General features: G+C 37.6%; 1 protein-coding gene and 1 pseudogene across 1 annotated transcript; one reads left to right on the top strand and one right to left on the bottom strand.

The window, feature by feature from the left end:
* Positions 1-132: 132 nt before the first annotated feature.
* Positions 133-10,846, bottom strand: LOC103978382 (uncharacterized). Its single transcript, XM_009394157.3, has 8 exons — positions 10,584-10,846; positions 7,780-7,817; positions 6,377-6,448; positions 6,185-6,268; positions 3,530-3,564; positions 1,297-1,382; positions 452-517; positions 133-342 (listed from the first exon to the last, which is right to left on the bottom strand). The coding sequence occupies exons 1-8, from the start codon at positions 10,648-10,650 to the stop codon at positions 308-310; spliced, it is 483 nt and encodes a 160-aa protein (XP_009392432.1). The 5' UTR covers positions 10,651-10,846; the 3' UTR covers positions 133-307.
* Positions 10,847-12,254: 1,408 nt separating this feature from the next.
* Positions 12,255-23,355, top strand: LOC103978388 (uncharacterized; annotated as a pseudogene).
* The last annotated feature ends 2,117 nt before the right edge of the window (positions 23,356-25,472 follow it).

Here is a 25,472-nt window from a genome sequence, read left to right as displayed (position 1 = left end):
GTTGAATGATTTGTTGGTTCTTCTCGTTTCTGTTGTCTCTTTTACTGGGTTAGCAGATTTGCTGTATAGTCTTTGTTTATAATTCAGAGTAGTAATAAATCATAGTAACACATCAGGAGTTGCACCACAGCACAAAGATAACTCTGCTGCCAATTCAACATTATATTAAATATCGTTATCTACAATAACCAAAATATGCTTTGACATGCACATTTGGTAAAAACTTAATATGCCGCAGACGCACAATTAGTAACAACTTGAAACAAAATACAAACATACGGAGCTGAAAAGCACGCTCTAAGTCTGATTATTTGCGAGCTTCAGCCCTCTTCTGTTCTTTGGCTGTCAGCATAGTAAGGAGATGGGATCAATCAGTATGCAAAGAATTGGTACCCTTGGTATCAATTAGTAACACGGAACATATATATATATATATATATATATATCATACCAGCTTTTTCCTCGTCACGCTTCTTTGCAGCCTCAGATCTTTGTTGTCGTATTAATGCTAGGCGCTCTATGGAACACAAAAGTAGAATGAGACATATGTGATAATAACCAATATCACTACTATGTGATAAAAACAAGTGCCGAATGACAAGGTGTTTTAAAAGGGGGGAACAATGCTCTCTTCATGGCTACTCATGGCACATGCATACATCGAACATAGGTTGCATTAATCTTGCATTTTTCCTTAATAACATCAATGACTGGGGACAAATGATAAAAGAGTAAGCTTTAAGTCCAATAATAAAATGCTTGTGTTTGTCATCCATAATATTTAAAAAATTGAACACCCATGTTCAAGAACATTGATGATATGCCACTTCAAAAGTAGGTACTTTTAATTTGTAAGAGTATGCTTATTATCTTATAAAATAAAGATATATATTTTTCAATAGAAACTCAAAATATATCAGAATATGAATTAAAAAAAACCTGATCGGACCAGTCGGACTGACCAAACCACTATTTACTAGTCCGACCAGAAAAAAGGATGCACAATTTTGCCGGTTCCAATCCGGAACACAGGTTACTGCCCTATAATCCTTCCAAACTAAGTTCCCTATCTGATTTTTTATATTTAGCCTACCATCCAGTATCCCTATCATCCTTTTTGACAGTTATCTTCCTGTTTCTCCTTTTTTCATCCCACATGCCTCTCTCGCTCTATCTCCCGTTCTCTCTTTCCCTCTCCCATGGTGCCGGATCACTTAAACAGAGTACGAGAGAGAGAGAGAGAGAGAGAGAGAGAGAGAGAGAGAGTAAACAGCAAAGTGCTTGCGTGATTGTTACCCAAATCTTTTCGAGCTTGTTCTGTTTTTCCTTGTTCCTGCAGCCTCATGTATCGTTCATGAGCTTTCTGCCTCTCTATCTCTTCCCTACAGAAAGAGATCACAGAAGCATTAGTAATAAAATAATTCAAATCATAAGCTTGATAACAGGAAAAATGTACAATCACGGCCTCAAAGAAGAAAATCAGCCAGACATAACATTTAAGTCTAACTGCTCCTAAAAAGGCCAATGCTAAAAGCATTATCATATCTTTTAATGATCAAAAAAGAATTTTTTTTTGTTGTTGACCAAAGGTCTAGTTCTTTAGATACTACTGTTCATGCATGAAACACAAAGTATAAATATATTATAATGGTAACTCAAAGCAAAACTGCAAGCTATTATTGAATAAGCTTGATAACAGGAAAAATGTACAATCACGGCCTCAAAGAAGAAAATCAGCCAGACATAACATTTAAGTCTAACTGCTCCTAAAAAGGCCAATGCTAAAAGAATTATCATATCTTTTAATGATCAAAAAAGAATTTTTTTTTGTTGTTGACCAAAGGTCTAGTTCTTTAGATACTACTATTCATGCATGAAACACAAAAGTATAAATATATTATAATGGTAACTCAAAGCAAAACTGCAAGTGAACTGAATGATTGTATTTTAGAAGAATATAAAGAAATCATCACTAAATTTATTGGACAGAGAAACAGTATCTTGATGTCAATTTTCAAACATGCAAGTGAACTGAATACTAGTGTAATCTAGGTGACATTAGGACAGATTTTGGTCATGCAGTGGGCTGATCCTTCTTAAGAAGGTATCTCGGAAAAATACAGCAAGGAAAAGATGTCCAATATGAAATAGCATTCTGTAGGGTCTTTTTTTTCAAGTTCAAGTCAAATTTTCCTCCAGATGAATGAAAATTTTGCTGTTTCAGAGATAGGAAACAAAAAGGAGAACATAAAAAGATGACATCAGCTTACCATGTTTGAAAGAGAACTGCAGAAATTGGGAGATATCTACATTAATCCTATTCAATCTGGAAAGACGACTGCTGGAATGCAATAAAGAAATGGGTTTTTCTCATGCAAAGAGTTGAGGACAGGACACTGAGGCATTATAATAGCATTACGCTATAGTTTCCATATGCTTCTTATGTAACATACTAGTTTGAATTCCTAAATAGATTAACTGCATGCCCATACTGTTATGGGCCATAGTACAGTTACAACATACATAATTATCAACTAATATTTTATTTTAAATAGTTAGTCACTGGATTATTCTCAAACTATTGTATTAAATGCAACTAATTATAATTAAAAGGATGAAAACACATGATGTGTTGCCAAGGAAAACAATTTAGTTTTCCGAAAAAGATTCAATACAAAAATACCACAGTATGCACTAGCATTCCAAATTTTATTATATTCAATACCATAATGGCATTATTATATTCAATACCATAATTTAGGGGAATTGGTGCACTACTAGTCCTGTAAATGGACATATCGTAAGCCCTTAAATCTCATGCTCAGACAATTTCTCTATTATTATTCCATTATAATTCAGTATATCCCATGGTTTAGTCTTCTAGTTGGTACTCCCCGGAAGCTTATTCTCTATATAAAATTGTAGAAGCACTTATTAGACACAATACCTAACAAGTGGTAACCATCCCTGCAAGAAATTTAGTACATCAATCCCTCCTCAAGCCATTGGCGGAGTCCTCAAGCACTAGATCATATATTAAACATTTTTTAAAGGTGCTAGATCCCCATAGAATAATGATGTGATAAATGACAATAGTGGTCTGAAAATGCTATTTTATTTTGTTGCTTGGTGAGAAGCCAACACGCTAACATCCAAAAATAAAATAAAGTTCAATTTATTTTATCCATGTATTATCCATTCCCCTAATATATCTGTTTCTTACTGAGTATAACTTTTTAATAAATCTACCAAAAAATCACCAATCTTATAACTGACAAATAAAGTATCAAAACGAAGACTGGAAAAACCAAATGCATATCTCCAACCGCAAAAAAAAATCATGAATATCTTATAATTAGGCCATTATCTCATAAAATTAGGACATGCTTGCCAAATGAATACATGAACATCTTATATGATGTAAATAGATAAATAAGGCAATAAGAAATACAGAATGTAGAAGCCTACATAACCAATCATGGATGCTCAATTAGCAAATGCTTTGAGAGGACATAAGGTATGCATATACCTTTCTCTACGAGAGAGTTCAGGAGTGCTTTCCACCTGCAACGATAAACATTTTGTGGAACAGATTAACAGTTACCACACAACATAATAATATATTTATATTCATTAAAGAACAGAGTGAAGGGAACAAAATATTAAAGTTCAGTAACAGTGACATGTACAAAGATTATTATTAGAAGAAATGATCAAACAGAAAAAATAGAAGTTAAATGTGGAATATTAAGACTAATGTTTAATTTACTCAACAATGTGAGAGCTAAAAAGGTACAGAAGCATCCAACTATAACTCCAGACCTGCTAACCCACAAAGTCACTGGAGTAAAAAAAAAATATGGGTCCAGAAGAAGGGAAGGAGAGTGAGAGTGACAGGCAGTTGGTTTTGTGACTCAATATCCAAACCACATGGGGTCAAACCCTTAGAAAAGTTCGCTCAAAGGGGCTCTTTGGGGGTGTATGGTGATTCATGTAATATTTCATGTCATACCACATGCTAGATGTGCAAATCAACTAAATATAATAGCACAATCTCCCACACTCAAATATCAGACACACTTATTAAGTCTATACAGCAACACACACAAGTCCACAAGGAATGCCAAGATCTCTGTAAGTGATGTGGAATCCTGGAGGCGTCATATCCCATAACATTGCTGACACTGTTGATGGTATCAGCCCCCCACCAGAACGAAGATTCATCAGATGGATGATCGGGCCTATAATGATCCATACATTCATGAGTTGTTGCTCCTCTCAAACCATATTTGTTATAAGCCAAGTCCATAACTATATGTATAAAGCCCACAAAATAAGTTACTCAGAAGGTGCTCTAAAAATAACTCATATGCTATCTAAAGCCATGGCCCATATCCAACGTGGGTCTACCCAAAACATCAGGATTAATCCATCATAGACAGCAAATAATTTATTGACAGCATTACTCGATCTAAAAAAAGTTGTAACAACTTATCCTAAGCCTTCAGAATGGAAGAATCATAATCAATCAAAAGTAATCTAAAGATTCTAAACAACATATTACAAGCAAGATGGTTGATAGAAAGAATTAACGAAATATTTATAGTCAAGGCAAATAGCTTTAGAAGATGGGAGCCTTTCAACCATAAGATTCATTGTGTCTCAAATCAACAAAAATTATGAAATTGTTCTACATAGCTTTCAAACTCACCAAAATTTCTTGTCTAATGAAAAGGAAGCTATTTACCAATCAGTCTCAATAGTTATGTGGGTTGTCATTCAGTTAACTCATGTAAGTATTCACATGTCAGCCAAAATTAGCAAATTCAAGGGAAATTTTGTGGATGCTCTCATTGGTAATTTTGTGAATTCTGCAAATTATCTCCATGATTTTGTCAGGTCAACAAGATTTATGTTAACCATGTGGTATAATGTTGCTGCTCTCCCCAGCTGAAGTTGCCATGTGAAGTTGCCATGTTTGTATTCATGTAAGTATTCACATATCTTGTTAACTAAATAGTCCAGCTTGAGAAGGCACCCAAATGTTTGAAGTTGCCATGTGAAGTTTAGACAAACAGCATGAAGCATGCTAATCGATTCAAAATAAGCAGATTTCACATGTAATAGTTTGTAAATAAGGAGGACCATGACCAAATATTTTGTGGATATGAAAAAAAATGCAGAAAAGTGAAAAGGCACCAATCATTAGCTTCAAACAAAAACTTCTACAATGTGTACAAGTATCAAAAAGCCATACAATTTTACATCAACATTGGTTCCAAAATGACTGATATGCAGAACTAAGGAAATTCTTATCAATTTTAATTAAGCTTAGCACCTCTGTAGCAAGAGGTCTTTTTGTAAGTCATGTATGGAATGACTTTTGATATACTATTACTGCTAAAATGACTGTTGTATATTTTACAACAATTTAATCATTTTATGTTTTGTTATTGTCCAACTCTTTCCTTATTCCCTGTAATCAGCCTAAAATCAGTTCTAAAATGCAGTACATAGTCATACATGTGCATGCATCATAAGATCACCTTATAAAAGGCTATATGGCAGCATATGCAGCAGACACGTACGGTCACATAAGAAAGAATATATGACCACATATGTGAATTACATTTCTATTATCATAATTTCAAATATTATAATTATCTCCCTACAATCACATGTGGTCCAGATTTACTCATTTCTTATAATTTATTGTTTCACTGGTTCTTGTAAGCGTATAAATGTCCCCCTATAAATTTTAGTTTGGTGTAAGCACATATTTACCTATTAATAATCTAATGTTAATTTCATATTTATTTATTTATTTATACTTAATTACCTATCACTTTGAATAATTGATTCAACCACATGCATTTGCAGCATGGAAATAATCTCTTGGTTCTTCCCAGACCCCAGATTGGCCACAATCTTTTCACTGTGCATATGCTATGTGACAAATTGACTGCCTACAAACCATGACCACTTAAACATTAATGCCATACAACACAATTAAGTTCATAGCTTCATCATAACCACTTTTGAGACCTGAGAAAAAAATCTACCAAGGTAACTTGACAAACATGTGGTTAAAATAAACAAGTAGGCAAAGCCAGATAAATGCATGTCTGTGATGACAGCAAGGATTCTATATGAAATCATAAACAAGAACAAACATCCCACTTACATCAGCTGCTCTAGCTTTCATGTTTTTTGGTTTTACGAGGTTTGGGTTCTGAATCTCACTAATGTGAAGAATGCCCTTCTTTTTCTGCAAAAAACAATAAAGAATTACACTTTAATCTGACAAAGCAGTTAAACAAGGGAAGCATCAACATTCACAAAGATATACGATAGATATACAAGCAAAAAATAGCACCTCAGTCTCTTGTTCAGAGTCCCCTCCACTTTCCTCCCCGGGTTCCTCCTCTTCACTATATTCAGCTTCCTTCTGTTGGACATAAAAAGGGCTATGAGACCCTTACAGCAAAGATGCTCAATAATATATATATATATATATATATATATATATATATATATGATGAAACAATTCACAGTGGCCAATCTAGAAGGTAACAATTCTCCATTCATTGTAACCAGGCAAAAGTATATAAACAAGAAGGCTTATGGGGGAAACGTTCACAAAAGACAGTGGGGTTAATATGCATCATGAAATTGATGTATTCAGCTTTTGGTCAAGTCTTATTTTGTGAAGATTAGGTTAGATTCAAATTTGGCACTGTTTGCATTATTGAGAAGATTGAAGAATATTACTATGAATCAAATTCTTAGTGTTTAGATCTATCATTGTTGTAATAAAGGTTCACCTTACCAGTCCAAGCCGGCGTGCTGGCCGACTGACGACACGGCATATATCCGTCTATACCAGTGTACTGACATACGATATACCAGTAGGTACTAGTGTTTCGGAGAGGAAGAAAAAAGGGACAAGAGGAAGGGATGGCAAAGGAAGGAGGAAGAAAGAGGGAAGAAGAGGAAGCGACAGAGGAGGAAGAAGGAAGAGGAAGTAGTGAACAGACCTTACTTGAGACGTGGCAGTGCAATGAGGTTGCTGCAAGCGGAGGTCGCCGTCGATCGTATCATTGAAGGCAATGCTCACGAGCACTTTGGAGGCGGCGCTCATGTGAGAAGTGGGTTTCCCACTTCCCTTTTATACAATCGACAGGACCAGGGTGGGTTCGCGCACCAGTTAGTGCTCAGACCAGTCCGGGCAAAATGATGAACGTTAGTTGTAATTTTGTTTACAAAATTGTTTAGCTCTAAGTAATAATGTTACAAGAACTTTGTGGTCTATATAGGTTAAAAGATACCAAGATAGTCAGAATAGGAAACCCTTCACTGAGTTTGTTGTGCATTATAGCTCATAGAAAAAGCGATTGTATTTTATGAATTGAGTTTATAATTAAGTTGTATGCTTGTTTATTTTTCTCTTTTATATTCTCTCTCTCTCTCTCTCTAAATACCCTACACACAACCGTAGCATGGCTTATCATCCCTTATTCAAGGATTTGAAGATACTTTAGATGTACTTACAAAACTTGTGAACATTCTAAAAAGAAAATGCACAGGCAGTTCATTTAGAGGTACTGAGATGAGTTAATTACTAGCATACAAACAATGAACAACATAGAAAAGTTTAAGGGAGAGTAAGAGAGTAAGAATAACAAGCACCATATAATGACAATGAAAAAAAAAAAAAAAATGACTATAAACTATTTTTATACCAGTATCAAAATGTATCATTTTTTTAAACAAGCCAACCTTTTTGAAGGTGCGAGGACGAGCTGAGGAGCCAGCAGCTGCAACAATATTGAACAGCAGAAACATGTTACTTGCAAAAGCAATCTAAAAGCAAAGACTTCAATTAGATCTACTACAGTTTGTGGGATTCAAGCCATATCATCTTTTAGACAAACTAAGCATTGTCAACCCCAGATATGCAGACAACCAACCTACAAACAAGCAAAATGGAAATAATTATCTACAATTAACAGCTATAAAGGGCTTTATCATACTTTTGAATCATAAGTCATCTCAAGCTCCCCTATAAGATAGTCATTTTCACAGCTACTGGTGAAGAATAAGAAGCCAAAGATAAACAAATATATATGTAACAAACTAGAGAAGCTAAGTCGCAAAAGAACACTCCAGCAGCTTCTTTCAAATAAATATATAAGTGATGATTCCACAATGCTGCACTAAAATTTCAAGTGCTAATGAATATAACAAATATGTAAGATATCTGAAAAAGTCACCTTCAAAGAAAATTTTTCATTAAATAGGAACTCATGTCAACAAATTATAAGCCATGTCAATCACAGATGTTGCTGACTGCACCTACAAAATTTTCTTCCTATGTTCTAAAACTATGCATGAATCACCTAAAATGCAAAGTCAGAGTAAAAAGGAGTGGACTGGAAACAAGGCTCTCTCTGTTTGATTCTTAAATTTGTTATAACCATTGTTTATATTTCACTATTGATGTGTACAGTGAACTTCTAACAACAAAGTTCCTTATTACTTCAAAAATGCTCGACAATGTGACGTCTTGAGCTTCCACTCCACAGAGAATAAATGGTATATTTGAATTTTACCAAGAGATTTACATGCAATCTAAGCCACAAACAACAACAACAGCAACAACAAACCATGATCTCCCAACTGTAGGGGTCTCTTACATGGATCTTTTGGCACCATATAGATCTATTAAGAGAAATAACAGTAGTCAAGCTAATAACAACCTGATCATCTTTAATAGTTTCAAATAAAAGTTTATTAGGTTTTCCTCTACAACTCTTCACATCAGCAATCATAATTAATCCACTTCATTTATCCAGTGCATCTACGGATCTTCTTTACAAATGTTCATACCATCTTAAACAATACTCTCTAGTTTCATTCTCAGTCAAAACTACACCTAATTGTTCATTAATTGAGACATTATTTTTACTATCATTTTTAGTAATATCACAATTTTATTTCATCATTCTCATCTTTGCAATACTAATTACTTACACGTCATTTCTGAACAAGTGTGTACAAATTTCTTATAAGCTAGAAGGCACATGATAATCATCCAAAACTCCTGATGCCTTGGTCCACTTTAATCATCCTAACTCAAACTGCAAAATACAACATCTTAATCTATATTACCTTCTTGATGAAAAATAGATCCAACATACTTCCAACTTTTAACTTTCTTCCACTGATTTGTTATGAACTTCCAACTTTACTCCCATTCCTTTAATATCAATTATAAAAGTTTTAGCCACAAGCTTATCTCGCAGGTTCCAAGACAAACCCATAGAGCCATAGCAACTTTTGCATAGATCCCCAACCAACAATATATCAATCTTATTATTAAAACTCAAATGAGAACAGAACTAAACAGAAAAAGAAACAATAATTGTTCACAATTCGATGAAAGCACAGCTTCTGACATCACTTTTCAACAATTAAAAAAAATCTTGTCTGCAGTCTATGAAAGATCAAACAGTTAAATGTAAATCATATAATTTATAGCGGAGTGCGTCTGTTAGAAAACAATCCATGAGAAACACAACTATGTTCGTAAAAAAAAAAGGACTCCTACATAACAAAGAAATGAGGAGGACAAACTCTACGGCTTCTTTTCTTTGCATTGGTTCAATACTGTGACCAAGAATGAGATAAGCTGACCATGACATCAAAGACACTTGACAAGCCAAACAGTAATGTGTTATATTTCTTGTCTGCTTCATTTGACTTTCTTAATCACTGTCTCCAGTTCTTTTCCCATTTATTATAATCTTTTTCAATATCTGGCTTCAGAAAATATTCTGCTCAATCTATCTCAATGAGCCTGATATAAATCACCATGAATTAATCTTTGAACCTTAAGCAGCAGGATATTTTGATGCAATACAAATAATATCCTAAGAGAGAAGAAATATTGAAGCCTTAAACAAGGTTGTTTTCTTTGCAATGATGTGAAAGAATTACAGTGACCCAAAGATCTTGAGTTACAACCACATCTGATGGAAAATAAGAATTAAAAATTCCATTTTTAAAAAACAAAAAGAAGATTGAATTACATGTGTCTACTGTGTTTACAAGATCAATATCATCCAAGCTATTGATTAGTTTCCATAACTTCTTTCAAGTTATCGATTAGTCTCCATAACTTCTTTCCATTTTTCCATGCACATCTACATGGATATATACATATTTTTACTTATTATTCCCAATTCACCCTCCGGTAAACTAGTACGATTTTTTACCACTTGGATCAACAAAAACCCAAGGAGCGGAGTTCCTGAACGAAAAGCCCCATGCCCTTGCTTAACCTAACAACTAACATAGCATCCAAGGGATGTTTGCGGTCTACATATTAAAAAGAACCGTACGCCACATACGGACCATGCTGCATCAGACGCAGGACAACCCAGACAGCATACAAGAACCAACGGAAAAGAATCAAGAATCCCAAAGATCTGAGCAAGAAAGCAAGAAACGTCCGTGGGAACCCTAGAAGCTGAAAGAATTGTAAAGAACACACGAAAGGGAGGGCGATCGGAGACGATTACCCATCTCTTCGGGCGTGGAGAAGTTCCGGCGGCCGGTGGGCTTGGCCTTGAACCTGCCCCTCCCCATGCTATACCGCGATCGAGGTCAAGAAGCGGGGGAAGCGAGAGAGGGATGGCTTCTTAGGTTCGCTCGCGGTCGCGTCAACTCTCGCCCAAACCCTAGAAGCCTCTCCGCCCACCTCGGCCTCTCCTTTCTACCCTATCCTTCGTCGAGTGGGTATTACTGGAAACTGTTCACCGAGGGGGCTTAAACCGGTGTATCGAACCCTCCTCACATACACCGTTATGTTGGATATTTAAATGCGCGATTTGCCCCAAAAAAGATACTGACATTCAAACAGTACCTCAGTATTCCTCATGTTTTTTTTTTTTTTCAAATAGTACCGTATTTAAATTATTGATATCATTTACAAAAGCCATATTAAATATTTTTCGTCTGTTATAATATTTTTAGCCTGTTCTAATATTTTGACCACTTAAAAATATTATAAATAATTTAAATGGACTACTATCTTAACAAGTCTAAAAATATAATATTATAGTATCTTTTAATACCTCAATAAAATATTTTTTAATAATATATAATATTTTAATACCTCAATAAAATACAGTTAACGAGCCAAATATAAATATACTGTTTGGAAAAAAGTAAAAGAGGGGTATCTTTTGAAAATAATTTATGACTGAATTTTTTTTTAAGGGTATTTTAGATATTTTCAAAATTAAATATTCTGTTGGAAAAAAGTAAAAGAGGGGTATCTTTTGAAGAAAAAAAATCTAATACATAATTTTTAAAAAATAATCCAATTTAAATAATAAAACATATATATATATATAACAATTAGATTACAAATGTAACAATTTGTTTTTTGAATTTAGGAACAAATAGAATATTCTATTTCCAAAAAAAATATTTTTTTAGAATTCTAATTTTTTATAATTAAATTATAAAATATAAATGGTTGGTCTTCAATTTGCACACATAAAAGTTCTTCTCCATGTCTCTCGCCATAGTCTATCACCTAAGTAGATGGCATAAATATATACATTTCTTAAAAAATATCGTTTACTATTTTTTAAGAAGTATCTCTAATTTAAAATTTAGTCAAAATATCTTTCAAAAAAAATTTACTCATTTTTTATTGGTTTTTAACAATTATAATATTTTTATTTGGCTCGTTTCTAGTGTTTTTATTGAGATTAAGAATCTATTTAAATTATTTACAGTATTTTTGAATAGGTTTTACAGTGTTTTTATTATGGTGATTAAAACATTATAACAAAACTATTATAAATATTTTTTTAATTATAATATTATATATCAAATAGTTTTTAGTATATTTTGATTTTATTTGGTTCATTTATAGTGTTTTTAAATAAATTTTATAATATATTTATTATGGTGGTAAAAACACTGTAATAGGCTAAAATCCTATAATAGGTAGAAAAATTCTTGAGGGATAGTTTGAGAGAAAAAAAGAGAGAGAGAGAGAGAGAGAGAGAGAGAGAGAGAGATACTGATTATAAATACCAAAAAATATGAATATTTTGTAGAAAAATCGCTCTATGATATTTCTGAATTTGTTGAGGATACATATTTAAAAATCCTAATATTATAATGAAGAAAATAGATAAAAACAACTCTTTGTGTCGCGATTGGGTTGGGTTCGGTTTCGATGTCGACCGGAGAACACATCGCCGCCTCCAGGGGATGGTGGTACTCCAACAACTGGTCGGACTCGACGCCCCCCTTGTCTGCACTCTATTCTCCACGCTACGCGGTCCGCTCTCGCTCCCGTCGCGTCCCGCCAGGGCTGTAAGCCGTCGACTAGCTCCGGGGGGGTGGGGGACGCCTGCGATGTGGCAGCTCGGCGGCCACCGACTCCTCGCGCCGGCGGTGGGGCTCAGGGCCACCTCCACGGCCGCGGTGTCGTCGTGCAGGGCCGTGATGTTACCGCGGTTCGGCGGGCCCGAGGTCCTCGAGGTGCGTCCGGCCGTCGGCGTCCCAAGTCTAAAGCCGCGGGACGTGCTTGTCCGCTCCCGCGCCGTCTCCATCAATCCCCTGGACTTGCGGGTGAGTTCGTGAATTAATCCTCTACCGAAAGTTTTCACCTTTTGAATCGAGTCATGTGTCTTTGGGAATTAGGGACTTGTAGCGAAGCAAGCAAAAGGTCGAACGGTTCCTCCCACAAAACGGTGAACTAAAGATGAGTTTTGGGGGATGTAAGGCTGATGGTGCGGTGAGACTTATAGATGCTATTGAATTATCATGTAAGAATATGGTGAGGAATGTTGACGATCTCATAAAATTGAGATAGACTTGGAGGTATTGGGAGGAAAGAGTGCAAGAGTTGGAAGGATAAAGAGAGAAATGCATGAAACTTAGGAAGGTCAGGAGCCCCGGTGGAGAACAAACAATGTTTAAGATACAACACAAAATGGATACTCGTAATGATCCAAGACACAAGAAAGGACTCGATTGTGGTCGTTGAAAAGGTTTTTTGGAAGTGGATGGGTAAGGTACATGAGGACTTTGATCTTTTGATAAGTACGTCAATAGTGGTGTGTAAGTGTCTCTTAACTGAAGAATAGTGAAAAAGAATAATAACTCTTCATAGCAGTAACAAGGGAAGCTAATTAAAGCTTGTTTCCTTATGGTTGGAGCCTATAAATGGTCAAGAATTAATATGACTTCCTTTGAATCTTCTTTTGCACCTGGATCCAAATTAGTAACCCCACTTATATTGTAGTTCTTGCAAATTTATAAATTATAAGATAATGGTGTAATCACAACATGGTAGTATTTTAAGAAATGTTTTAATTACAGAAGACAAATAGGGATATGATTGTGGAAAGAGTGGGAAATGATTCCGAAAGGATCATGAGAAGATCATGGGTCAGTTAATGGTTGAACTTATGACAAATGCTTTTGCAATTTTTTTTTTTTCATACTGTTAGTGTAACTAATGTCACTATTGGAAAGGCAGTGGGACTCTAGAAACTTAAGCATAATTCCTGAGAATTACGGTAACATAATACAAAAAGTTTAAGTTGTCAGTGCTTAAGTTTTATGTGGATGCAAAGTACAAATAATCTCCAACGTAACCTCAAAGGCAGAATCATATGTAAATTAGCATCCATTGATTTTCTAACTAAATATATTAATATATAATCTTATTGAAGAGATTTAAATTTTGTTATTTCAGATGCGATCTGGTTATGGCCGTTCCATTTTTGAACCACTTTTGCCTCTAATTATTGGTCGTGACATTAGCGGTGAAGTTGCAGCTGTTGGAACTTCAGTTTCTTCACTGACTGTTGGTCAAGAAGTTTTCGGTGCACTACATCCAACAGCTGTTAGGGGTACTTATGCAGATTATGCCATTCTCTCAGAAGATGAGTTGACGCTTAAACCACCTTCTGTAACACATGTGAAGAGTAAGATTGGTTTGGATCATTTATATTCTGCAACTCTTGATGGCTTCCACCTGCCTCTATTCTGTTTGAACAGGATCAAGACTTGTCATTGGTTATTCAATATCTTCCATTGATATGTTTCCAGTACTAGAAAATCATGAGTTACAAGGACCATGATCTAGCATGGCTAGAAAAATGTTTATTACCAACAGCAGTTAGCCAATGTACTCATGCATTATGCTATCAACCTTGTGTTTGTATGTCAAGCTTTAGCAGCTTGATTCTTGAGTCACTAGAAAATGCTCTATATGAGGCCTAAACATCTTGTTTGCTGCTTGAAGACTTTCTTCAGTGGAAGAAACTTTTTCTTCTTCAGTGTTCTCTGAGCCATTTTGGTCAAAAAAGATAGTGGCTTTGTGCTTTTAAGAATTTTTTTTTACTCAGACTAGGACATCCAAATATGATTTTCTAGCTATTGTTCTATTTAAATTCAGTTTTATTGCTTTAACTTTTTGATACTTCAAGTGTAAATATTTTAAATTGTTACATGCAAATGTGAGGGAGAAACATGTGTGTACTTACCAGCTGTTTCTTTTAGTTATTTTTGAAGTGTGTGACACCAACATGTCTTTCCTTTTTCCAAGTTTTACCAAGGGTGAACTAGAAAACTAACTGTTGGCAATTTGGAATTCAGGCAAACTTGGCTAGTTAGAAAATGGGCCATCTTCTACTCCTTGTGAGATCTCAAAACAGAAACTCTTCATACACCTAAAATTACACAGAGCACCCCACTGTCACGGACAAAATTTGAAACAGGGTGTTTGATGTAATGCTTATGTATGTCCGTGTCTTTTGGCATGTTCATGCTTTGTACAACATGTAGAGGGGCGGCCGAAGACTTAATAGTCCCATTTTAGTTGGGTTGGTGGCCTCTTTAGGCTTGTAAATAAAGGTTGTGTCATGTGGACACATGCGAGAGATTTTCGGTCTGTAATTGACCATTTTACCCTTTGTTGTGCCACTGTTCAGAGCTTGTAAAGTCTGTTTGTAATTTGCATTGTCTATGAAGTGTTTTTCGGACATGTTTGCTGTGGATCCCGATTGAGGCGTTCTCTTTAACCCGTTCTCTCTTTTGTTGGTCCTAAGGGACAATGGGAGGCTTCGGGGAGGCTGACCTTTGCGGACGTACGCGCGAGGGTGCCGCACGACTTAGGCAAAACCAGCTAAGTCCGTGACACATGGTATCAGAGCGGGACAAGCACTCATAGAAACACTTAGCATGCAAACGTGAGGGACCTAGCGGGGCTGCGTTGAGGGCAGTCAGAGGAGCGGGCATTTGAGTTTGGCATTCAGAGGAATGGCCAACCCTTCGCGCAAGAGGCACCACGAGAACAGGCAAGCTTGGAAGAATGTGGAGCGCACAAAGGTTGGGATGGCTGAGTTTGAGCTACGGCTCAACGTTGACAACCATACTTGATGGTGCTCAAGGCAAGCGAGGCGCTTGGCAAAGGATGAGACCAGGCAAGGTGGAATGAGTTGCTCAGCGACCGAAAGAGTTTTGCAAAGCTCACAGAGGTGAGGGGAATTGCTAACTCGAAGAATTCGGTACTCATGCATGGGCTTGTATGCGGACGATGGAATGTTCGTGGCCATCCCAAGGTGACCGAAACTCGGCGCCATGGAGCATTGAAACTTTCTCTTCGGCATGTGAAGGATACGTCCGTAGGAGGCTGAAGTGTGCAATGAGTTCAGCATGTTGCTAGGCCTTGAGGGGTGCAGCGGGGACTGTATTGACGGGGAGTCGCAATCTAGCAAATGCGTTTGCAGGAGGCAGAACAATGCATAGTTTGTTCAGTAGATCAAAGTAGTCCAAGGGGATGGTGGTCTCCGAAACGAAGAGAGATGTTGCTCCAATGGGACAGTTATCCAGGAGGGATAAGTCCCGGCTCTCCAGAGGGAGAATCATGTGAGACGGACCTCACATGTTGAGGAGGAGTACCTCAACAAACAACAACTCCACGAAGCTCGATGGACTGAGCAAGCGGCGAGGAGTCGTCGCATGATCTCGCTTGAGAGAATGCATTGGTGGATGCATTGCGAGATCAAGTAGGGGAGCGACCCAAAGCAACTTAAATGAAGGCACACTTGGAGTCGATGTGGAGATCGGACTCAAGGGAGGGCTGACCCGTGGAATGGTGGGCACGAGGGCCACCATCGACTCAATGCAAAAACGAGGAGCGGAGCAACTTGGGTGTAACTTGGCGAAGTACTCAAGCCGCATGAAGGGAGCCAGCATAGAAGTTGGAACGTGGAGCAAAAGCACAGTGCTTTCCTTAGACAGAGGTCAAGGACATGAACTCTTGCAGAGGCAAGAGTAGGACCATGTTGTTCCATGGGTCCTTCATTCTGACGGAGCGGACTCATCTTGCATGGTGCCAAAGACGAAGGGAGCTTCGGGGCACATGCACCTTATCTCGGAGAAGCATTTGATGGAGGAACTAAGGCGACTCAATTTGCGGAGGCGAAGTTGGGTACAGAAGGCCTTAGCACGGGGCAAGAGGACGCAGAGGCGGGTACTCTTGAAGAATATGCCATAGTGTTGCCATTCGAGTTGCTATGAAGGAAGCGGTGCGCAGCAGAGATTGTGCTGGTAGGGGCAGAGGCCCAGGATCCAGACAATGGTGCACAAATTATAGTGAAGTCGATGGACTTCGGGAGCTACTAGGCGACGGACTGTCCTAGAGCGGTGCTTCATCTAGGTGTGACCCAAGAGTGGGTGGATGAAGGTCGATTGCCAAAGGAGCAAACAAAATCGAAGGTGGAGGAGACCCTGCGATGTATTGGCAAAGGCCACACATTGAGGGTTCACAATTCGAGTTTATTCCACAAGGATCAGAATGCAATGGAGATGTCACCAGGAGGCGACATGGTGCAGCGGATCGTGGTTGAACAGTTCGTGGCAATGCGATACACACGACATAGTCCCGGAAGGGACTTGATCATATGGAGGTATGATCGAGAGCTACTGGAAGCTCCACTTCGGTGAACAACACGACGGCAAGAAGGGCTATGGATTCAAGGAGTGAAGGCCATGGTACCGCAGAGGCGGGTCTTCCGGGCGTGCATTGAATTTTGTATCGGATGAAAACCTTGGTCATCAGCATATGGGGGCTGTGTTCCACTAAGGGAAAAGTTTGAATGCAAGTACCAGTGAGTTCCATGGGAGGGACTTGATCATGCAGAGGTATGATCGAAGCAGCTGGAGAGTTGGACTGCTCCAGAGCTCATATTCGCTTAAGGGAGCCCGGCAAGTCAGAGGACAAGACCGAGTAAGCGAACGTTGCTACCAAGGAAGCTAAGGAGAACAGAATCGGTGCAAACCCTACAACATGATGGCAGAGGCCATGCATGGGAGTTGCGGTCTGTCTTTCCATCGACCAAACAGTCTGCTTGGAGAACACAGAGGTGTTGAAGCAGGGGGTCGAAAGGGGCGAGGAAGCGACGACGAGTCCAGAGGGACTTAGCTACCCAAAATCAAGCATCAGTTAGAATAGAGGTGGACTCAGAGGAGTGCCATGGAGACATATCTACTGATTGTGAAGAAAAGGGATTCAGAGGCGAGGCGACGGATAGTAGTGCCATGGGCATGGCAGCGCCATGGTACCGCAGAGGCGGGACTTCCGTGAAAGTCATTGATCCCTTGCTCTCATGGAGGGAGAGCGCTTGGTCGTGAAAGGGGCCGAGGAGGTGGAGCATGCAGAGGCAATCTCCAAGTACCGAGACAAGGCTGAAGGGCAGAGGCCGAAGAACTTCGTAAGACCGGTGTCAATGTGCTTCTCATCAAGATAGCCGAAAGTGAAAGACTTCGGGTCATGCAAGAGTGCATAACCAAGGAACGAAGCAGGCAGTACGCGGTGCTGTACCTTTGCTACTCAGAGGAGTAGGCGGCAGGGTTGATGGAGAAGACGGTACAATCCCAGAGGCGACCAAACCTATAAGAGAACTAGTCCAAGTTGGGGTGAAAACTTCCTGCATTCCAAAAGTTCGATGGCATTGAGAAGGTGAATCACAGTAGCTAACTCAACGCAAGGAGTGCAAACACTTCATGTGCTTCAGAAGTGTGAGCAAAGAGCAGGCGAAGGCCAGTAACCAGCTCGATGCATGAAGTACAACCTCGAGGAGGCGGGCGAAGTCAAGTAACCTTTGCCTTCTCAACTCTTAAGAGAATGGGCGAAACCGAGTACCCTAATTCTCTTATCTATCCAGCAGAGGAGCTCTGCATATGTTCAAAGACCCTTCGAAGATAATGGAAGACAATAGTTGTCAAATCCTCACCAACGGTGATCAGTGCTACTGAGAGTAGATTGTCCGCTTCATTTCCCAACGAAATGCCAATCGAAAGCGGAAGTGATGCGAACCTACTTGGATGTGACAACTAAGTGAAAGAAGAGTCAATGAGCAAATTTTGTAGAGGAAGGACCCAAAATTTCAGAAGTTTGCGAGATGATGCTCGTTAAAGCTCCAACAAGCATCCACCCAGTTCAAGCAGCATGAGGAATTTGAGAGACTAGCACAGTAAGGATGGTCTTTTCCTTCATCTGGGGGATCCGCAGGAATCAACAATGATCAACACAACTCAGCCAACCCCACACCAGAGTCAGAGTCACTGGTGAGTTGAAGCAGCATGGCGGATCAAAGGTTCGACTACTCAAAAACAGCAGCGGAGAGCAGCTGAGAGTCAAGAGGCGCATTGTAGCCGGAGCAGAAGATTGAAGACTCAGCAAAGGCGAGGAGTTGCAGTGTCGACAAAGGCTTCAACGAGGACGTCGAAGGAATAAGTGGGGGAGAATGTCACGGACAAACTTTGAAACAGGGTGTTTGATGTAATGCTTATGTATGTCCGTGTCTTTTGACATGTTCATGCCTTGTACAGCATGTAGAGGGGCGGCCGAAGGCTTAATAGTCCCATTTTAGTTGGGTTGGTGGCCTCTTTAGGCTTGTAAATAAAGGTTGTGTCATGTGGACACGTGCGAGAGATTTTCGGTCTGTAATGGACCATTTTATCCTTTGTTGTGCCACTGTTCAGAGCTTGTAAAGTCTGTTTGTAATTTGCATTGTCTTTGAAGTGTTTTTCGGACATGTTTGCTTGTGGATCCCGATTGAGGCGTTCTCTTTAACCCGTTCTCTCTTTTGTTGGTCCTAAGGGACAATGGGAGGCTTCGGGGAGACTGACCTTTGCGGACGGACGCGCGAGGGTGCCGCACGACTTAGGCAAAACCAGCTAAGTCCGTGACACCACGGAATAAATACAAAGCACCATTGTTTTCTATGGTTATAAATAATGAATGTCATCTTGATGGATTGCCTTTGCTGTCTTTGTTGAAATAGGAACAAGTTGATATTTGTGACAAACTGATTCAAGATATGTATAGCAGCACCAATGCTTTCTTAAAGTTCATATCTAGAGAAAATGGGATGCTTTAATGATGCTGCATCTGAATACTTGGGGACATCTATGGACCATGGTACATCTTAGAAAGCTTTGTGATTGTGCAGGATGCAAGTGCAATACCATTTGCTGCATTGACAGCTTGGCGTGCTTTATAAAGTACAGCTCGAATAACTAATGGGTATGTCCAGTTGCTTTGCTCAGAGTCTTCCCAAAGGACATGTCAATTTCTTATGGAGTAGCAGATGTCTATTTGACATGTTATAGTGATTATTCATCTACAGGCACAGAATAACGTTTTCTTTTGCTGACATACTTTGCAGTAGTTATCTTTATTAATATAGCCAAATAGTTTTTGGTTTTCTGCTACAATTTGTGCTTTTATTTCTTATTATACGCGTGAAGAGTTCTGGGTATTTTGAAATATGTCGAGGGGATGATGAAAATCAAAATGGTTTTGTAATATAACATGTCTTGGTCTGGTGCCAAAGGATTAATTCCAATTTCCAAGCATATGATTATGGTTGATTCAGGACACTTGTTTTCGTTCAACTGAACTCAGTGCATCTGGTTTCTGCACATCATGTTCTCAAGATTAAACAAACTTGTAAAATGCTAGGCTAAAATCTTAGACGATACACTATTCAGATACAAAAGGTTGTTAACTTGGCCACAGTATCTTATTCGTTCCTGCTATTGCTCGCTGTTTATTTATGCAGTCAAAGGTTGTTAGTACTAGGTGGGGGAGGAGCAGTTGGACTAGCTGCAATTCAGATTGCAGTTGCCGCGGGGTGCAGTGTATCAGCTACATGTGGAAGCCAGAGCATTGAGCGAGTTTTGGCATTTGGTGCTGAACAAGCCATTGATTATACTGCTGAGGTAAGTGTCGTATACCTGAGTAGTTGCCACTTAGAGGAACTTATCCCTTGTGTGACTGTACAGTTGTGGTTTGGGAGACGCTTGGTTTTAAACATGAAAATGTTTGTTGTGATTGCAAATAAGCAATCATTTTGCTATAATCACACAATCATCCAGTAGGAAAGATTGCTAAATTAAATTATCTGGAGTTTATTTAATGTCATTACACATACATTTTATTAATGTGGAAAATGCAAATGATTATAAATTACTATGTAGTTTTTCTCTTTGTTGTGAGGAAGATACTTATATTTACCGCAATGCACATGCTATTAGCATGATGTTGCCAATAGATATCTAGAATCGGCAAAAAGATGCATTGAACTGCCAAGCACAAAGTTAAATTCTGTTTCAGATGATAAGAGTATTTTAAATTTTCCAGGTAATTGTAGACAAAGTTTTCATGTTAGCATAATATTCTAAGTGGATGAAGCTTGACTTCCAGTAGTTGTTCATTTTGTCGTGCTAGTACAGGATTTCTGCAACTAACTGGACCTGCAAACTATTTGAGAAGTCAAATTGGGTATCTTGGTGTTCATTTGCTTCAAGGGGGGATGGTAGAATTCATCCTAGAAATTGAGATGCTTGCTTGTCATTGAACCAAGCTTTTAACTCAATTTGCTGTGCCCAGCTTCTTCTGGTTTCTGGGGGCTCTGTCTATCAGTCTTTTTGTCTCAGTAAAGAAAAGAAAAGCTTGTTTAGTATGTTCCTCCCTGTTCCTTCCAAAAAAAAGGGATAAAAGAAGCACGCATAAGTAGCCTCATACGAAGCTACTTGAGATAGCAAACACACATGCACCAGAAAAAAGAACATTTTCTAGTGAAGAAGTTCTTATTTAATTCAGCTTTAATGTATCATAATAACAAGCATTTTGTGAAATATCGTGGAGACTGGAGAGTACTACAACTGGCAGGAAAGAACAGAAATGATAGAAGCTAAAGATTGATAGCAACAGAAGTTATCGTAGTACTTCTTGTAGTGGTACATGAATGATGCAACACATGATTCATTTAAATGAACACGAATGTCTGTTACAGTCTCATTCTAGCTAGTTATACGATTGGTTAGTTTGTTGCTCACTGGACATCATACCATCATGCATTTACAGGACATAGAAGTTGCAATTAAAGGACAGTTTGATGCTGTTCTTGACACTATAGGTGTACCTGAAACTGAGAGAACAGGAATCAATCTTCTGAAGAAAGGTGGACGCTATGACGCTACAGGCAAGTGTCTGGGATCTGTTTTCTCAAATCATTAGTGTTTTGATCCCCTGCAACTCCCTTTTTTGTTCATCATCTCCATCTTCTTTTAATGTGCTGTCACTGAAATTGAACTTTACCCCCAATGTTATAGGGAGAAACAGCTTCTTTAGCTGATAAGTATGGGTTGGTCATTGGTATTCCTGTTGCCACTACTATTTTGCTAAAGAAGCAACTTCAGTATCGATATTCTCATGGAATAGGTACAAAGCTGTTTCTCTCTTTTTCAGTTACTTATATAATTGATAAAATAACATGTCCTTCAAAGGGCAAGGGTAAGGATCCAGGGTTTACTATCACAGTAATTCTTGATGATGGATTCTTCTCAAGTGGCCTTGCTATGATATTTCTAGCATGTGGTGTTTCTGTAGGGGTAGCAATCATGATCCAAACCTGCTCCAAGTAGGTTAATTTGAGTGAAGTATTATATTAGGTATTATATTATTAATTGGGTTGCCTTCAGTTGGTTGGGAATTGCAATTTCCTAACCTGGTTGTAAATTCCCCCCCTCCTCCTGCGTATTTCCTACTGATATGAAATTAACTAAAGATGAGGGATGAGGGGTTTCTAACCTACCTAAATTAATATTTTTCATGATTAGAGCACAGTTAATATAGTTGTCTTCTTAGCTTTTTGACTCTTAATAGTTCAATTATGCTACTGCAACTAGTACATTATGATTAAATTTTGGCGTTCCAGTTGCATAGTTGTGGGACATTGATGGATCACATGCATGTTGTGATTGCTGTGTTGTACTTCTACAATGATCCATCCATCCTCTTCCTCTTATTCACACTTTATATTTTTCAACAATAAGTTGAGATTCCCACCTGAGTATGATCACCAGAATTCCTAGAGGTCACATTAAAATTTAGTAAGGAAACTCTTATGGAGGAAGAGGGCTACAATCACTATGGGTACCAACAATTCAGGAGAAGATATACTGCAAGTTCAAAATGACAATTCAACTGATGATAGACCAGTATGGCCAATTTGGTGTAGTTCACCTTTGAGGATCCATGATTGTTGATTTTTGTCTCACAGTTAGTTTTATGTTTATGGAGTTTACCTTCATCCAGTTGGAGTTTCTCCATGGAGTTACATATTAGAGCGGAATGCAAACTTCCATTATCAGATTAGATTTTATAGAATTCCCTACTACAATACAAGATGCCAGTAGCTGTAATCACACTGCTTGATCTTTTAAAGTTTCTGTAGTCTCTTTCGTGAAGCATGAAGATAAAAGCTTTCTTTGATTACCTGTTGCATGCTTTTATTTTCAGAGACATGTTTGAAAAAAGTAAATTTATCTTGTTAACATTCCAGAAATGTGATCAGTTATTGAGATCATGTCTTAGTACTGATAAATATTGGTGATGTTGAAAATATCAGAGTACTGGTGGACGTACATGAGGGCTGATGCTGAAGGTTTAGACGAGTTCCGCAGGCTTTCAGAAGCCGGGAAGCTGAAGATACATACTTTCTGCTCAAAATGAATCTTCAAAATGGCAGTCCCCATTGCCAAAGTTAGAAAAGCTCATGAGGTGAAAGAGAAAAGAATTATACCTGGCAAGGTGGTTTTAGAAGTAGACTGAACACCACCCCAGAAACATACTTTCTGCTCAAAATGAATTCTCAAGCCCTTATTTTCTTTCTTCTCGTTTATAGTTGGTCAAAATGTAATCAAATCAAATATTTAATTTAGGAATCAATTTTTATTTTCTTATTTATCATTCTAATTTAGGAAATATTAATCTTGTTTTCTTATTTACCATTGTAAATTAGGAAATGATTATTAAGCATTTCAAATAGGATAATATTATATTTATTATAATATTAAATAAAAATGATTCATATTAAATAAATATAAAAATTAAGATAATTTTTTTTTAATAGAGGTTTACCTCCTCCTATTTAAAGGCGAGGGAGGGATTTTTCTCCTTCGTTCCTCATCTAGTCGAGTTCAACAGCGGGAGGAAGAGGAGTTACATCCGATTGATAAGAGGTAGATTTTCTTACCTTTTTTGAAAATAAATTTTTTATTTTGATTCTTTAAATATTGAAATTTTTATAGTTTAAAAATATTTATCAATTTTTTAATATTAGAATATTTATTATTGGATTAAGATATATTATATGTAATTTTTAAGGGATTCTTCAATCTAAAAATACTAAAATTATACATATTTTATGTATTGAATATATGATATTTGATTTTTCATATTTGGATTAGGAATATTATTTTCTCGTATTGTAGTTTACCTTTTAATCTTATATGGATTAAAATATATTATGAGTAGTTAAAAAAAATTAATCCTTTAATTATTAAAATTTTTATTGTTAGATTATAGTATATTATCTGAAAATTTTTATCCCTTTTAAAATTTAGAATTTTATTGTTTGATTGGATCATGTTGAAATTATTCATGGTATTGAAATTGTATTAAATTAAGAATGTTATTTGTTTGTATCGAAGTTTATCTTTCAATTTTATTCTTTAATCTGATGTTATATTTTAATGTATTATTGTTAATGAATATATATTATCATAATTCGATATTGATGAAATTAGATAGGCATAAAGTTAGAATAGCTCACAAACTAGGCATAACCCATAGGTCAGGTTATAGCCCACTGGCTAGGCCCAGTTAACAAACTAGGCCTAACCCATAAGCTAAGCCTAACCCGCGGGTCAGGCCCTAGCCCGCAAGCTAACCTAACCCAACATGGGCAGTCATCTGCGAGGCATATGACCAGTCAATGGGCCATGGTTGGCCCAACCTACTGTGGTGCAAGCATAGTTGTGTAGTACACATGACCTGAGTTGGCCTAGCCTAGTCTAATATTATGTAATTGTTGGATTTGAGCCCAAACGTTGATTGAACTAAATCAGACTTGATTAGTCTAGATCAATTCGATTCCGAATTGATTTAACTTATTTAAGTCAGTTTAACCTAAATTGAACTTAATCTAGTTCAAATTATACTAGCTCAGGATGGTTCCAGATCAGTTAAATGATGATTTGAGATCATTTCAGTTAGGTTCTAGTAAATCGAGTTCAATTAGATCGATTGAACCAGGGTTCAAGTCAATTAAGGGTTAATTTATATTATTTAATGTTGATGATATTTGAAAGAGGTGTTTTAAATCCGTTATTTCATTCCGATATAGACATGACTAGTGTGAGATTATGTTATTTCCCTACCAAGGGTAGGTAGGGCGATTCCCTTTCGGGATTAGCGGGTCGTCAAACGTGGCGACTAGACGGTTCATCCATCTACTATTGGAAGGAACATGTCTCCACTTTGGCAAGTAAGGGACACCACTTCATCCACTGTTGGGAGTATGATATGAGTTTGCCTACATCCGTTGTTAGGATAATACAAACTCATCCCATAGGTGCAGTCTCTATATCCGTTGTTGGGAGAGTGCTTCTTCGGGTATTTGATATATGTCAATGAGATGATTAATTTTTGATCATGTATTCATTTTGAGTTGACTTTTGGAGTTCTTACTTAGTATTACTGAATTTTCTTTGTTTTTTATTTTTAGAGCAGCCTCCCACCGGTACTAAATCATATTCCAATGGAGAGCAAGCCTTCCTCTACCGCTAGGTAGAGCCACGTGGATGATTCATTGAGTTAACATCACTATGTTTACTTTTTCACTTATGATTTGATGAATAAATAAATTATAATATATGCTTATAAATTATGAATAAAGTGATGTTCATCTACTTGTCTTTGAATATGTGGAAATATGTGATTTTTTTTTAAAAAATTTGTTCTTGCATGGCGCAGCGACCGTCGTGAGCGGAGCAAAACGTCAGCCATCTCAGCACCT

This window comes from Musa acuminata, chromosome BXJ1-3 (genome assembly GCF_036884655.1).
Source record: "Musa acuminata AAA Group cultivar baxijiao chromosome BXJ1-3, Cavendish_Baxijiao_AAA, whole genome shotgun sequence".
Taxonomy (NCBI): Eukaryota; Viridiplantae; Streptophyta; class Magnoliopsida; order Zingiberales; family Musaceae; genus Musa; species Musa acuminata.
This window is presented reverse-complemented; position numbering and strand designations above follow the sequence as displayed.